This window comes from Lynx rufus, unplaced genomic scaffold, assembly GCF_022079265.1.
Source record: "Lynx rufus isolate CCGP_SWC_20201006 ecotype Redwood Valley unplaced genomic scaffold, mLynRuf1.p SCAF_1, whole genome shotgun sequence".
NCBI lineage: Eukaryota > Metazoa > Chordata > Mammalia > Carnivora > Felidae > Lynx > Lynx rufus.
The window spans coordinates 163,881,680-163,899,337 of record NW_025814823.1 but is presented as its reverse complement, the minus strand read 5'-3'; the positions used below and the strand labels follow the sequence as shown (position 1 = coordinate 163,899,337).

At 33.6% G+C, this 17,658-nt stretch overlaps 1 protein-coding gene across 10 annotated transcripts in view; it reads right to left on the bottom strand.

Annotated features, from left to right (window-relative positions):
- The window catches only part of PPIP5K2 (diphosphoinositol pentakisphosphate kinase 2), a 71,268-nt gene continuing 53,610 nt past the window's right edge, over window positions 1–17,658 (bottom strand). For 4 of the 10 annotated variants that reach the window (XM_047089984.1, XM_047089976.1, XM_047089991.1 and 1 more), the window contains 5 exons: window positions 16,413–16,532; window positions 15,471–15,533; window positions 11,917–12,057; window positions 8,070–8,195; window positions 1–1,728 (listed from right to left, as the gene is read on the bottom strand). In XM_047089984.1, the coding sequence (XP_046945940.1) occupies window positions 1,616–1,728; window positions 8,070–8,195; window positions 11,917–12,057; window positions 15,471–15,533; window positions 16,413–16,532 (563 nt within the window). In that variant the 3' untranslated portion in view covers window positions 1–1,615. The remainder of the gene's footprint in view (window positions 1,729–8,069; window positions 8,196–11,916; window positions 12,058–15,470; window positions 15,534–16,412; window positions 16,533–17,658) is intronic. The other 6 variants (XM_047090019.1, XM_047090028.1, XM_047090042.1 and 3 more) reach the window with 2 other exon arrangements.

The following is a 17,658-nucleotide window of genomic DNA, read 5'->3' as shown; positions in this document are numbered from 1 at the left end:
TTCTGGAAATAAAATATTTTAATTAAGTTCCACTTAAAAAATAAAAGTAGCTTCTTACTCCCACACTGAGCACATTAACATTTTCACATACAGAAAGTTTAGGTACATTCAACTGTTTACAAGACATGTCTCCATATAATACAAGTACATTCACGTGAAGTATATGAACTTATATAATTGTATATATTTGTGACTTTTGCATCTGGTACCTTTTAAAACTAACACTTAATATGTTTATTTTCTAAATGTCAATTCATAGGTGATGATTTAAAGTTACGAGAGCCTCCTGAAGAGTTTTAATAGTTGTGTTCGTATGAGAATTCAATAATATCCTAAATATAAGCTTCAAAGTAAAGCTTTAGCAACTTAAGTTACCTGACTGGCAATGCATGGGATTCTTACCAGGTTGTATTGTTTGGTTTACAGTTTAAGTCATTCAAGTGGCTTATAATTATTTGTGCACTAGGGGATAAAAAAGCACCAATACAATAAATATTTTTTCACATCACAGATGAAATCACAAAACAATGACCTCAATTTCCTTTCAAAATCTAATAGTTTGAAAAGAGCATTTATATCCAATGTTCAATCTTTAAGCTTTCTTAGTGAGATCAACTGATACACTAGAGATAAGAATGGAAATGCTAAAAAGAGGTGTTATGCATAATATCTCCTAACTACAGAATTGAGACATTCTCCTCACACTGCTGATATCCATTTTTGAACTGGTTTCCTTAGATCTAAAAAGAACTCTGAAAATAAGTGTAACATTTATAAACTTATCAACTATGTCTCTTAAAAAGAAATTCTAAAGATGTCTTTCTTCCCGATACATAAAGCAGTATTTTCCTGATGAGCGAAAGCACCTTATGATAAGGAAATATATAAAGCAAGTATTTTCTACAAATTAATATAGAAATTTATGCACATAAAGGTGTAGTCACCCCAGCTGTATATGTAATATTTTAAATAATACACAATAAAAAAAAAAAAACCTCAAAGCACATATTGGAAAAATAACCCATATGCTAGTACTCCAGTTATTAAATATTGCAGCATATATGTAATTCTAACAATTGGAGGAAAAAAGTTTCTAACCCAAATGGTCAGTGAAATCTCTTTGGAAATATACTTTAAAAATCTGTAATATGTAATCCTGGCTGTCAAATTCCAACTCAAGCTATAGGTTTTTATAGCTGACATACAATCCCGTGAAAATGAAAGTATGTATAGAGGTCACCTCACAGATTCTTGAGTAAACAGCATTACTGGTGAGACACTGGGACAGGCTAGCTGAGGTCTCCTGTCATTTTCTTTACAGAGGGCACATAGCAAACATAAATATTAAGAATGACAGACCTTCATCACCGTAAGTTTTGCTAAAATGTTAATAAACATTGCTTTAAACATTTCAAGAGCATGAGAAAAGGTCCTTACCTGAATATATACAAAGAATTCTCTAGATTTAACATATTTTAAAATGAATACAGAGGTGTATAAGGAGAAACATCAATTACTTGCTTTGACAGTTTTCAGTCAAGGTTTATTACGTGTCTTTTTCTATCGAACAACGTGATTTTTATAAATATATGGAGCTCCAGCTTCCGCTAAGATTTCATTTCTTTTTCCCAGTGGTTTTTTTGTGTTCATGCATTTCTGTTTTGCTAGCTATAGTCTTTTTTCGAGATGAGGTATTAGGAACAACGGCATTAGAAGGTCCGCTGGTAGCTATACAAAAAAAAGAAAAATTGTTTAGATTTTCACAAGCAATTCACATTCAAATACTACTGCTAAGTGACAAATAATTAACTTTATAACTGTGATGTAAATGAAACATTGTAAACATTCAATAGAGCATTTTTAACCTTTTAACTTTTTAGAATTCAACATCAATACAGGAAAGTAATGTCAATGGGGTGTGTTCCAAATTTGTCTTTTCACTCTACATTCTTCCTGGAAAACTAATTTATTCCATCATTTTTAACTACCATCTATCCATTGTGCTAACGATATTCAAATGTATACTTTTGGTCCAGGTCTTTTCCCTTACTTCAAGATCTGTTTATTCTGTTCATCCTATTAGAAAACTATAGGAAACTATATATATTAGAAACTATATATTTCTATATAGTTTCTATAAATATATATTAGAAAACTATATATATTAGAAAACTATAGAAAACTATATATATAACTGACAGTAAACATAAACTTAATATGCTTAATACTGAACTTGTCATTTCCCCTTAAATCTATTTTCTCTTTTATATTACCACTACTTAAAAAGTTCAAATGTTAGAAAACTATAAACAGTCTTGACTTAGAACTCATCCGTCTACATCCAAACCAACATTAAGCCCTTATGAGTTATCAAAACGTTATTCTAAGACAGATGACACTTCTGGTATGGATGGGCAAGCTCCTATCAGAATAATTCTCCTGCAGGTTAACAAGTATAAACTCTGGATAAAATATGAAAAACAACTACTTGAAGACACTGAAGAGTAAACAAAAGCAGGTGTATACTGGAAAAAAAAATCAACACTTGGAGGAAGGAAACTCATGTTAAGTCCCCCCCACCCCCATTTTTTTGAAAGCTGTAGGCCTAAGGAGAGTATCTGGTCTGAACCATGTGCAATGACTACAACTAAACATAAAACTCATTCTTACTAGCATGAAGAACCAGAAGATAAGTACTGGAGCAACTATAGCTGCTGGAAAATCAGGTGGGAGATCCCAGAAAGGGAGAGAGTCTCCAGTTCTTTGTATAAAACATGATCACATTTATGGCATGGGGAGGGTAGGCTCCAAGAGTGCAGCTAAGGCCAAAAGAAAAGATGTGAAAGATGAGCTGCTGACTGCTTCAAGGAACACAGTTTTGCAACATGAGTTCGCCCAAGGTTAACTCTTTGCTTGAAAAAAACCCAAACAACTCAATACTCTTGGGAAAAGCGTAACAAAAATAACAGTCTGGAGTTTATACAACATCTCATTCATAATGTCTAGGATGCAATCCAAAAGTACTCAATGTATGAAAAAAACCAGGAAAACATCTTTCTTCTTGGGAATGGATAAATTGGTAGAGACTATTTCTGAGGTCAGCTACATTAGTACACAAGAATGTTAAAACAAGTACTTTAACTTACTCAAGAACAAAGGAAAATATGCTTATGATAAATAAAATTTTGGAGATCTCTGAAGAATCAAAAAAGAGTATCTAAAACTAAGGAATAAATATCTGAAAAAAAACCCCACTAGATAGCTTAACAGCAGAATGGAGATGATAGGTAAAAGTGAACATCAACCCAGATTATAAAAAAAAAAAAAAAAAAAAAAAAAAAAAAAAAAATTTCTAAGCATGCTTGCCATAGTCAAATTGCTGAGAATCAAAGATAAAGAAAAAATATTGAAAGCAGGCAGAAAAAAATAATTCAACCCACTGCACACATTGGGACAATTCAAGTTATCAAAGACTTCTCATAAGAAACAATGGGAACCCTAAACAGGACACAACACCTTTAAAACACTGAAAGAAAAAACTTTCTTCCTCAAATTGTCAATCAAGACTTTTTCAAATACAGTAAGAGATCTGCAGTGTAAAAATGCTAAAGAGATTCAGGTAGAAGGCAAATAAAACCAGATGGAAACAAAGATTTAGAAAAAGGAATGAAGACTGATGGCTAATGTGTGGATAAATAAAATACTTTTTTCTCTTCCAAGTGTCATTAAAATAAATGACTGTGTAAAGCAAATATTCTAACATTGTATTGTAGCCTTTATAATATATGTGGAAGTAACATACATGGATAACTATGTGTCAAGGATGGGTCTGGAGAGGAAGGTAAATGAATCTACAGAGTTGCAAGGTTCCTACATTTTACTCTGAGTAGTATAAAATTATCTCTAAGTAGATCATGAAAAGTTAGAGAGGTGTATTTATAGCCACTAATTAAAGAATGATGCAAAAAGGTAAAGGTACAAAGTCAGTAGATAAGTTAAAATAAAACTCTAAAAAATACTGAATACAAAACAAGGCAGAAAAGAATAAAAGAATAACAATCAGAATGTATAAATCAAAAATATAATAACATAGATCTAACCCAACCATATCAATAATTACAATGTTAATGAACCAGAAACATTGCAACTATAAGGCAGATATTGTTAGAATGGGTTTTTAAATTTTTTAAAAATATTTATATTCTTTGAGAGAGAGAGAGAGAGAGAGAGCGAGCGAGCACATGTGGGGGAGGGGGAGAGAGAGAGAGAGAGAGAGAAAGAGAGAGAGAGAGAGAGACAGAATCCGAAGCAGGCTCCAGGCTCTGAGCTGTCAGCACAGAGCCTGATGTGGGACTCAAACCCATGAACTGAGAGATTATGACCTAAGCCAAAGTTGGATGCTTAACTGAATGAGCAATCCAGGTGTCCCTAGAATGGGTTTTTAAAGAAGCCAAATATATACTGCCTACAAAAGAAAAAAAAAAATCCCTTACATATGAAGACCACAGGTTGTTTGGAAAAATAATCCATGCATACAGTAAGCATAAGAAATGTGAGGCAGCAAAATTCACATCAGATAAACTTTAAGACAAAGCATTACTAGGAATCAGAGGGAAATTTCATGATGATAAGTGAGTCAATACATTAGGAAGGCATACCAAATATGTATGTATGTAATCACAAAGCTTCAAAGCACAGGATAAAAACTGATTGAATTAAAGGAAGAAAAAGACAATCGTACAGCTGTGAGTGGAAATTGCTCTCTAAGCAACTGACAGCACATTCAGAACCTCTCCTCCCATCCACATGTCCCCACCTCTAAAAATAGGAAAAACACAGAAGATATGAAAAAGATTATCAGCAATTCTGACCTAATGGATACTGATAGAACATTACATCAATGAACTATGGAATAAAAATTCTTTTTTAGTGCTCTTGCTGCATTTAAGATGTACCAAGTCCAAATGTTAAGCCATAAAATATCTCACATTTAAAATACTAAGACTGAACAGTATATGTTTTGTAACTGCAACGGTATGAAGGAATTGGTAACAAGACATCCAAACCCCAACCCCCAAATATTTGGAAAGTAACCAATATGTGTCTAAATACTCCATGACTCAAGGAATAAATCACAAATTATAAAGTATTTTTAACTGAATGAGAATGAGAATTAAATGTAACTTTTGTGAGATGTAGCTAAAGAAGTACTCAGAGGAAAACTTAAAGCCTTAAATGTTTATATAACAGGAGAAGAAATGTCTAATAAAAAGTGATTTAAGAAACTAGAAAGAGAATAAAGGTCAACCCAAAGTAAGTAGGAGGATGGAAATATTAAAAGAGAGAAATCAGTGACCTATAAAACAAACAGCTAAAATCTGGTTCTTTGAAAACACCAACAGAATGGATAAATCCCTAGTGGGAATGAAAAAAAAAAATCAAAACACAAACTATCAGTATCATGAATAACAGAAATTATTACTAAATTCATTAAAAGGATAGTGCAGTGGGGTGCCTAGGTGGCTCAGTCAGTGAAGTGCCTGACTTCGGCTCAGGTCATGATCTCATGGTTCGTAAGTTCGAGTCCCATCTTGGGCTCTGTGTTCCAGAGCCTGAAGCCTGGAACGTGCTTCAGATTTTGTGTCTCCCTCTCTCTCTGCCCCTCCCCTGCTCTCTCTCTCTCTCTCAAAAATAAAAATAAACATTAAAAAATATTTAAAATAAATTAAAAAAGGATAATGAAGTAACAAGAAAATTGACAACTTAGATAAAATGAACAAATTCCTTGAAAAACCAACTTACCAAAGCCATCACTAAAATGTAACAGAAAATTGATTCTATCAAAATTTAAGTAAGAAATACCTCTCTTATAAAAAACTTCATTCAGAAAATAGAAGTGGAAGAAATACTTCCAAATCATTTTGAGGCCAGCATCATCAGCCTGATACCAACATTTAAAAGACATCACAAAAACAAAAACCAACATGAAAACAAAAACAACAACAAAAACAAAAAATAACTACAGACGAATCATTATCTTTTAAAAATGCAGGTGTCAAAATCTGCAAGGTCAAACTGAATCCAGCAACATATATAAAAATTATTCATCATGACCAAGTGGGGTCCATTCCAGGAATGCAAGATTGGCTTTTATTGGCTTATGTTATATTGAAAAAGTCAAAATAACACCATTTCATCTTTATTATTTAAAAAGGCATATGAAATAATACATTTATTATGTGTCTAATATGTAGAGAAAAACAATGGACCATGATTCAAAGAGCATTCAAATCTTAGGCCTACGACTGTTATGTGAACAGGGATTAGTCACAACCTCTGCAATTTTTTCATCCGTAATCGCATAAGAATGGTATTGATCTCTGAAGGCCATGTTTAGAAATGTATGAACAAAAAAAGTGTTTTGTAGCATAAAAAACTACACAAATGTTAGCTTTGAGTTGTATATGGAATACACTGTAATTTATATTTAAGATACTTTTTCAGTTGTCTGTACCCGCATATATTGATTCTTTAGAAGGTGCAAACTTTATATTTAAGATATTGCCTTTAATGTATAAGGCCAGATAACCTGACAGAACTATAATCAGGGATAAATGATCAAGTCAGTGGTACAGAGTGTTGTAAGAGTTCTTGTTTTGGTAATCATATAAATACATCACCAGTGGAGGGGGCTGGGTTGGGAGTAGGAAGTAAAAGGAGAACATTTTAGAAGAAAAATGACCTGAGTATCACAAGGATTTATTTGGGAGGAAGTGAACAGTTTGGCAACAGTGTAACAACAGCAACTAACATTTAGTGAGTGTTTACTATGTATGTCAATTACTTTACATAGGTTATTGCATTCATTTCTGACAACCTTTAAAAGAGTACTATTACCCCGATTTTAGGACTATGAAACTGAGGATCGGAGAGGTTAGTAACTTACCCAAAGTCATAAAGCTAATAAGTAGTAGTGTTGAGATTTTAATCTAGGTCCCTCTGACTCCCAAGCCTAAACTATTAACCAAAAGAATTTGTGAGAGCACTAAAATGAGGAAAAGAATGAAGAAATTTCCAGTGAGGATACAGTCAAACCTTGGAGCTATATAGAAGTCTCTCAAGAAAAAAAAGGTATAGGGTAAGAAAAAGTGAACAGTTGGATGACCCTGTCTGGCATAGCAAAGTAGGAAGAAGAACAACTGTCAGATAAGACTAGAAGAATCGGGTAAAGGGAAATAACAGCAAGGCAGAGTACACCGTGGAAGTCAGAGTAAGAGAGGATTTCAGCAAGGATCAACCACACAGTCAAATATGCCAAAAAATAAGAACAAAAAAAAAAGTTGGGGTGTCTGGCTGGCTGAGTCAGTAGAGCATGCAACTCTTGATGCTGGGGTTGTGGGCTCAAGTCCCACGTTGGGTGCAGGAATTAGTTAAAAAATAAAATCTTTAAAAAAAATAGAAAAAAGCTGACAAAAGATAGTTGAATTTGGTACTCATGTCATTAGACTGCACATGGAAAATTAAAACACTGTAAAGAAAGAGACAAAAATAGGGGGCGTGTGGGTGGCTCAGTTGGTTAAGCGTCCAACTTCAGCCCAGGTCATGATCTCATGGTTCATGAGTTTGAGCCCTGCGTCAGGCTCTATGCTGACAGCTTGGAGCCTGGAGCCTGCTTTGGATTCTGTGTCTCCCCCTCTCTCTGTCCCTCCCATGTTCATGCTCTGTCTCTGTCTCTCAATACTAATAAATAAATGTTTTAAAAAATTAAAAAAAAAATCTTTCATATAAAATGACTAAAATAAAGCCTAGACTCAAAAGAAAAGCAATAGGAGACAGTTCATAAGTTAGTTTGGAGAACAGTATGAGTATGAAATATATTTTATTAACAGATACAGTGGCAGGGGAGACAACAGAGGAAAAAATACAAATACATCAACAGACTACAATAACAGTTTCTAACTCTAGGAAGTATAATGATCCTTTTTAAAAACAGATTTTAAACTCAAAAGGCAAGCTATTACTACTCCTCTAATTGCGCTACAGAATCCACAAATTCACACACTGCTAACCTGGCTTGCTGCTTGCTTTCGTATTCTTTAAGGTAGCTGGTGGTGTTGGGAGGATTTTTGCAGGTGTATACGTATTTAAAGATATTTTTCTTCTCATTACTGGACTGGAACGTGAAGCTGAAGAGGCTGAAAAGAAAAAAACAAAACAAAACAAAACAGATACGGCAGTTCAGTAATTTCCTACCAAGTCCTTACATTTAGAAATTTCTAATGACATATTTAGTGGACTTAGGACTATACATTACAGGAGAAAATAGACAATGCAAGGTTTGCAAAGTAAATTCGGCTACATCATCTTTCCTATAAAAAGTTCTCTCATGCTCTTAGCCCAATAGATGTTCTGTTTATACTGCAAATAATAAGCATTTAACAGTATTTACTAATGGCATGCCAAGAATAGAGCAAAGGACTTAATTTTATTGTCCTGATAGAAACTCAGATTCTTAAGGGATGGCAGAGAGCTAATGGCATAATTTTACTGCCTAGTTAAAAAAACAAACAAACAAACAAACAAAACTCCCAAATTGTTTTTCTCTTAAAAATATGAAGTAGAGATTCAGGGACAGTTACTTTATAAACACTATGGTCTATTAATCTATTATATTTATAAGTAATAAATCAGACTGTCTCCCTATATTACCTAGTGAGATTTATCTTAATGCAAGGAATTTTAAAGATTTTTTTTCTCTTTCTAATCAAGGTGGAGTGGTTGAGAGGCATGAAAAGGAAAAGTACGGTAATTCTGAAGTATGAAGTCCTCTGGGGAAGGACAGCTTCTGGCATAAGCTTCCAGGTTCTTAACTGAAGGGAGGTGAGGAGTTAACAAAACACCAACTCGCCTGCTTTTGCAATTTTTGGAGGACCTGATAGCAATAAACAGCATGTCTCTGAAAAACATATACGTGAGCCAGTCACAGCAAATGTGTTTCATGTGGCTGACCCGTATCTACACTGAATGAATATAAATCCCATTGGCAGAAGCTCCAAGTAGTCACTAACGATATAACATACAAGTGATGACAAAAATCCCGAAAGCATCATGTAAAGCACTACACCACTACTAAGCTCTTTCCTGCTTACATGTTTGATCCTGTCTCGTTAACTTCCATCTCTAACTTATCCAGTTAGTATTTCCACACCTTTCCCCCCATCTGATACTGTTAGTGTTCCATTGTAAGCTAACTTCTAGTTGCCACAAAATTGATTTAATTTTGCTTGAAGTGAGGAAAAAGCCTTTCTGAATGACAGAGGATTAACAATATCGGCTTCATTATAAATAGCACAAAATCAATATAGTCTACATATAATGCTAATTCCTTGACAATTCAGGGAATTAAGTATAAAATAATATAAATATACTGTGATTACTAAATATTAATTCTGCAGTTACAGTATAAAATAGAGGATTCAGAGGCTTCTATTACAGCTGGCACCTATTTTCTTTTCTTTTTTTAATATGAAATTTATTGTTAAATTGGTTTCCACAACCACACCCAGTGCTCATCCCAACAGGTGCCCTCCTCAATGCCCATTACCCACTTTCCCCTCCCTCCCACCCCCCATCAAACCTCACTTAATTCTGCAGCTACAGTATAAAACAGAGGATTTAGAGGCTTCTATTATAGTTGGCACCTATTTTCTTTACTACTCAAGAAGAACTAAAAAACCATACACTCAGAAGACATGGGTTTTTTAGTATTGCTTGACCACTAACCACTTGATTTCCTCAATGGTGTGTAAGTTTTTTTTCTTTAAAGAATAATTTTTTCTCAAATGAAATCTTAAATAAAATAGATGAAAACATATACTCTAGTTGAAGCAGCCATGCACGACATAAGGCCTAACCATTCAGCATCATCTTCCTAATGGAATTTCCAAAAGCTCTTGGGAATACAGTCTGAAGACCAATGAACTAGCTTGATTTTAAGGTTTATTCAACTCTATGAATTGCATTAACTGTATTTACGTTCTTATCTAGTTTCCTTAGTAAGTAATGGCATGAAATTTTAAGAGAACTAGAGAATATGGGGTACAACTTATATCCATGATATAGAGAAGAGCTAATCTGAACTGGAAAAAGAATTTAATATCCTTCATTAATACACCTCAATAATATACTCTGATTAATTGAATTCACTAACCACAGAAATAAAGCCATCATAATAAAACAGCACCACAGAATATACCTTCAGAGATTTTCTTTCTGTAAATGTTCTACCACAATTCTCTTTCCAAAACAGATGTCATTACTGCTGTTACCTGTAAGTCACTCACTGAAAATCTTCTAAATTCTAAATAACATTGATATCTATCCCAAGTTCTTTGTTACTAATTAGAACTTTTCTTTCATCTTTATTTTAAGATTATAAATCCTTGCCCCAGTGAAGCTATGAAACATCAAATATAAAGGGGTAAATAGTAAATGAGAATTAATTCAGGTTCTCCACTGCATTCTGAGGAAAAGCATTTTCCATTCTATCAGCTAAAAGGGAAAAGAAGATAAACATACTTCATTTTCCTAACTTTGACCTCACACAGCTTAAAGAAGTTATTTCATTTGGAGTATTATCAATTCTCAGAGTCAGACACATTCACAGGAAAACTTTGAAATTAAATCCTACTTCCTAAAACCATTCCTAAAGTGAAATATTTTAGAACATAAACCCAAGTATCTCTCCATTGCCATCAATGATTGAAACCTGACCTCTACTACTAGACGTGGAAGAAAAGGGAAGCCCACTATACTGCAGAAATGCAAGGGGTGCCATTTAGACAGAATACAATGTGACGAGAACGCTCTAGAATAATACAATGTGAAAGCCAGAAAAGGGAAGAGAACAGCAATACACGAAAGTGGCTTTCATTCCAAGACCTCTGGTTTCATTCTTCAGAGAAACACATTTATAGTATGCTCCTTACGAAAAGAAGAAAGGTATACACTCAATGTTTGTGACTTCACAAAAAATAGGACTAGCCCTAGCAAGATTCTTAACTAAGCAGAGCATGCTCTCCCAAACTGGATGCTTCCTAAACTGGAAATTCCCACAGGCTGAAGGATCCTATAGAGCTGAGGATCATAGTAGTCAGCTGACTTCTCATACCCAAAAAAGGTAGCCCTAAAGGTTTCCCAGAATGATGTCCCTCAGAATAGTGCTACATGGTGTCTAAATGTGTCACCAAAAATGTGTCTTCGCAAAAAATAAGTTTTGGAAAATCTAAGTATACAGTTTTCCTACATTAATGTAACTGTCTCTCCAAAGGGAGGCGGGATATAATACACAGTTTCCAAAATTTACTGAGTCATGAATCCCTTTTCTTCACACACATGCATTAACTTTTGCAGAATATTTTCTGAAAAACATAATTTGAAAGCCTGTTGTCCTAATTTGCTCTCTTTAGTCAAGAGCTCCTTCTGAATCATTGTGAATATGTACCAGAGGTGGTGAGGCATGGAATGGTATTTGTGCATGTGTGGGTTAATGACAAATGGTATTTTGTAGTTTTTAAAAAGTTTATTGTAAAATCACACACAATAAGAAAATGAAAAAAAGGCCATCAGTCTATATTGTTGACTTCTATTGCTGGGTCTTAGATTTTTTTTTTTCCTTTTTTGGGAGGAAAGTTTTTTGGGAGTTATAAAGAAAAGTGGTACATTCCACATCAATAACACCAAAGAATTTCAAATAATGTTCCTTTATACCCCCTTCTCTCCTAAAATTTTATTCACTATCACTACTTGAGTTTGTTGTAATAATTCTTCTTATAGTCTGATAATATCACTGCCACAAAATAATGAAACTAATAACAACAACAACAACAACAACAACAACAATAATTATTTTCCTACAAATTTCAGGGGTCTTCCGTGGAACTTCACTTGATGGAGAAGCAATGGAAGCAAGAAATTCATCCACCTGCTTTAAAGACAGGGCATTGTGAAGAGTTTCTAGAGGACAAATAGATGGCACCATGGAATACAATTCAAAGCCTGAAAAAAAGAAATGAAAAAAAATTTGCATATTTAAAAAATAATTAAGAAGGAAGAAGACCATTGCTTAGAACTGTACAGGTTAGGTCTTTCCAATCTATCACATGCAATCACATGAGATCTCTGAAGTCATGACACCAGATGCTATGCAATATGGGACTGGAACAAGATGTGACAAAGATTTCATTTTAAATGTATTCACATAGTACCGCATGCACACAATTTCATTCTACACTTTAGTAAAATCTAAGAATGATATTTAAAGAAAAAAAAACTGGGGGGGGGGGACAGAAAAATTACATTGTTTAAGTTTGTACTTTATAAAAATCAGGTCTATTTGACAGGTGAGTAAGTTGATGCCATGATGTGTCTCTGATGCTAGGATGTTAAAATTAACTTCTTGTTGAAAAATGATTACATTGTAATTACTTGAGGAGTGATTTTAAGTAACTTTTCTAGTAATACCAAGGCCAACAATACTCTCCAGTGTGACCTGAAAACCACACTCATTCATTTATGCTGAAAATCAAATTCCAAAACACATTTTACCTACCTTTATTGAAATAACTCAAATATTCTATTGTTGGAAATTGCTAGCTGAGTACCGTTAGGCCAAGTAAAAAGCAATACAAAATACAGACATGTTTGCATTCAACAATGGCACAGAAATAGAAAAATTTCATGAAACAAATCATGCACATATATATTAATACCATCAGTGAAACAAAACTGCTTACAATATACACTTTTTTAAAAAACAAGATATAGGTTATTTGCTTTTTATAAAAATTGCCTGTTGATTTAAATTTTATTCAACTGAATGGCTTTTAAAATTGCTCTCATAAACAATTAAAGTAGTAAGTCTTCCTGCACCTCTTCTTTCTAACATTCAAACTAATTTCCCTCCAAAGGAAATACTTTTAATACTTAGATTAAGATTTTATATAAAGGCTAACGTTATTAAATAAAAAGTAAAAATTAATTAAACTCAGACTACAAAATTTTCTGCTTCAATAGGCATGTGCTCATTTTAACACTGACTGATATTTACTTAATTTCAGGAGGAAACAGTGACCCAAGAACTGACTAATTCTTGGCTGGAATAGAGAAACTGGTTAAAAGGGAATCTAATCTTTCTATGAAAATAACCAAAGGATTTACAAAATTGGTATGTTTGATTTTCAGGTGCAAACCAAAGCATGACGGAATGTTACATATGCTTAAAGAACAAAACAAAACAGAAACTATACCATAACAGCAGCTAAAGCACCTAAATAAAGCACTAAAAGAATTGGGCTTGCACAAGTAATACATTTTTTTAAAGTATAAGACTCATGCAAATAAGCGCAAACCCTTTCTTTGCATTACACTGAACTTAGCAATGTTATGTTTTTTATCCTTTCATCAGAATGTTGCTAAGTATTCTGTAACAGCTATTTCCTTGCATTTGCCTGTTAGATTTTATAACAGGCAAATAATAATATAATCAGGTTCCTCAGGACTGCATTTTCTCCCCATTTATCTTTAGTAAACTTTGTATTTAATGCACAATGAAAGGGTTAGCGCAGCAATTTAAAAAGCCACCCTGCTGTCATGTTTAGAAGCTATAAAAACATACCACTGGAGCCTAGACATTCCACAGAGGAAACGGACCAGCACCTATAGAGGTGTAGGTGTTCTGCACAGAGGCCCAGAAAATAAGGTAAAGCACTGTCAGAAGATACTTGTTTCACCATGTTCCTTGAACTAAAGATGAAGGGAGGGGGTAAGTCCATGATATGTATTAAGATGGAAATAACATGAAAGTTAGGGAGAAATAAAAAGTGAAAGAGTCAAATGACAATTCATAGGACAGATAAGACAACACAGTATAAAAAAGAAAAAAAATCTTGAAAACCCCAAAGAAACATTTCTAGAATTGAAAGAAATGCATTTTAAACGCATTAAGTCACATGTGTGGAAAATCCACAATTTTAAAAAAGCTTTAGCCAAAGGAATATAAAGTTGTTAAATTTAACTTTTTTTTTTTTTTTTTAAAGCTTCAGTAAACACAGATTTCTCCTATGTAAAACTTTCCATACTGGCTGTAAATACATAAGCATTCTGCACAAAAACTATAGTCAGTCTTAAACCTGCAATGTCTCTTCTTAGAATTTTGTGACTTGTTTTTCTTGTGACTTTGGTTTTTCTTCTAAGAAGTTCTTTAGAAGCTGCAGCTGTATCAAATAAGGACCTTTTTCTTCAGAAAGTAGCATTTAAAGAGCTACAAAGGAGGAAAAGCACATAAGCTTTAAGGGTAAATTTTCTTGTTGAGGATGAGATCTTCTTACTCCACCTCCAGAAGTATTTAGTGCACTTCTATAGGATCCAGAAGGGGGAGAATGGCTATAAACTTGTGTTTAATCCTTCAGTTTCATCTAAGTTTTTGAAAGACTTGACTTGAATTTTTGAAAGGTGTATTTGCAGTTAAAAGGAACAAAAAAATTCCAGGGGATAAAAGTACCTTCATTCCGAATAAAAGCAAAAACGGGTATGTTTTCTTTTAAATTCTTCTATCGTCAATTATTTACAAGTGGTCAGTAAATATTCCCTCTTGACCCAGAAGAACAAGCTCTGTGTAAGAAAGCTGTAATAATGCAACAATTCAGTTTATAAACAATGGCCACAAAAACACTTTACTGTTCAGCCTCAGAAATTGAATTTAACTGAATGAGCTTTCTAGATTTTTAGCTTAGTGTTCTTCCTATCAGAAGTTCTCCAAATTTTAACGAAAAGCAGTGGTACCAAAAAGAATTGGTTGCTTGACAACAGCAAACCATATGGCCACATGAGGATAAAGTAAATACTGGATAAAATTTTCAGAGGTCTCCAGACCTGGTTGGACAAAGAGCCACTGATAAATGTTACACAGTGAAATCTGCATCTCCTAGTTCCCAAGAACTTTTCAAAGACATCCTCTGGCTGTTTGACAAGCGTGGCTCAGTATTTTTTATCAAGTAGCTCAATAAAATAACTATGTGATCAGAAAAGAATTCAGGAAGAAAAAAAAACATTAAAATAATTAAGACTTAAAAAGAAAACAATACTAATTGTTGTATTTTTAAAATTTGTGTAGACTGATCACTTGAGAAATTAGAAGGGATTTTTAGGTGCTAATTTAGTATTAAAACTCATCATCATTGTGGTCATTTAAAAATTTGAGATGAGTGATGTTAAATGATTGTGTAAATTACAGCTGAAAAAGGGAGCGAGACAGTATCAATATTTTGGATTAATAGTAAGTTGGAATTACATGCCAACTGAAATTAAGAATGGAGAAATGAATGATACTGTATACCCCACAGTTTGAAATAAAAGAAAAATAAAAAAGGATGAAGCAGGGGAGTATCTTTTAAAATAAAAGCAAAACGTACCATTGGTTGGGTGTCGAGCAAATGAGATAGAAAACCTTTTAACAGCAGAACCGCGTGTGGCGTCTGAGAAAGAGAAAAACAGGTACCTGAAATTCGTAATAGCTACCAAAAGAAGGACACTTAAAAAAAGAGGGAAAAAACAAATATATAAGGAGGTTAGAATTAGGTGACATGCAGAAGGGAATGAGAGAGGGTACTGGTTAAAAGTAAAATGGCTTGAGGACAGAGGCAAAGTGTTTAATGAAATACACAAAAGAAAGAAAAGCAGGATGAGCCAGCAATTCTGTTAAGTCCATGTTTTACTGACTTAAGTAAATTTGTGGATATATGAAAAGAAGTTTTAAATAAATCAGAGGGTAATAAATACTCCTATTAATAGAAGGGACAAGCTTCCAGAAGCCTCCAAGGATAGTCCAAATATTAAAACTTAAGGTACATTAACAACAGTGAGAGGCTATCCAACTAGGGATTCTAAAATATTCTCATCATATGTCTGTTTTTATAAAAATATTGCCAAGTATAGAAGTATATTTTCTTCTACTTATCTACATTCCATTCACTTTATTTTATTTTTATTAATATCAGTAAGTAAAATAAGGGATAACGATAAACAAAAGTTTAAAAGATCAAAGAAAGATTTATTCTTTATAACACGGCTTATCAACTATCTAAAAGACCCAATACACGTAATGCAGCTCTAAACTTCACATTTGAACAAACTGTTTATTGAATAAGTACTGTATGTCTAACTACAATTAACTCTTTGATGAAACATGAATCCAAGCTATGGATAAGAGAGCACTGGTTGTCATTTAGGCAAAGGGTGCTAGGATTCCATTTGAGTTAGTCAGTGGGCTTAGGCTTGTCTTTGAGAAGTACTATATGCTCATGGGTGTGTGCATGGGTGTGGATATGAATCTGTGTGTGCATGTGTGCACATACCATCTATGCAGCCAGAAGAAGTCAGCTTTTTACGATGAGTACGAGCATAATCCTGTAGGTTAGGTGCGCTTGAAGAACCCCCGAGCACCGAGGTGCTAAACAGGCCCGCACAGTGAGACCCTGATGGGAGTTAGAGAAAATACATACACAACGGGTGTTCTTCCATTCACATTGGGAATTCATGCAGCATGCAATAACATGGCTCTTACCACACTTATCTGGCAGTGCCTTGAACAGGCTCACAATTCGCTTGTAATGTCAAGTTTAATATAATCACCACCATTTATCATATGTACAAATGAGGGTACTTAACACTGTATAAAATGTTGTCTTTGAGGAAAATAATATGCCTACACAATTAGACATATACATTTTAAAACTATTAAAAACACTACTATAGAAGTTAATTTAGGTTGATAAGGGATTCTGTCAATTTGCATTAACAGGTCATATAAAGAAATCTCTCTTCACACAGATCTAGTCACAATAGATCAGCATTTTTGAATGTATGTCTGTAAATGAAGAATTTTTTCTGATACCCTTGAGTTAAGAATCATCAACATATGTTATGAAATAAAACAAAGCTTACTAATTTGTGAGAAGACCAGGTAAGAACAACTTCTTGTAGGTCATCCAGGCCTAAATCATCTTACACTTCTAATACTTGAATGACTTAAGATCTTAATTAATAAGACCCTATGAAACACATTATCAGCAAATAAAACACAGCCAATACAACTGATGCTTAGTTTGTAGTCAAAGTCTTCACACCCAAGTAAAACTTTTACCACTAGGTGAAGATTAAATAAATTTCTATCAAATACATTTTGATACATAAAGGAAGATCATGTGGGAATATTAAGTTACCAACACAAGCTATACGTAATTAACTAAAGATCTTCAAGTAAGTAGGCATCAACAAGCAGTTCATATACTTAGTATACAGAGCAAAGTACATATATAGTTGAAAATTACTTATTTATGCTTTTATTAAACCTATTTAGACAACTACTTACAGAAAATACTATGCCATTACCTCATATAGTTTACCAACAATGAGCTTAAAACCTGTAAGTTTAGCAAGATCTTTCTCGATGTTGCTTTGCAACATTATTTGCAAAGAACCAATTATGTTCTATAGGTCAAGAAAGAGTAATAACTATCTCTGTGCATTAGTTTTGCTTTGGTTTCTCTTAGGAAATAGTCAAAAGGAAAATTAATACACCAAGAAAGGGTTTAAAACACT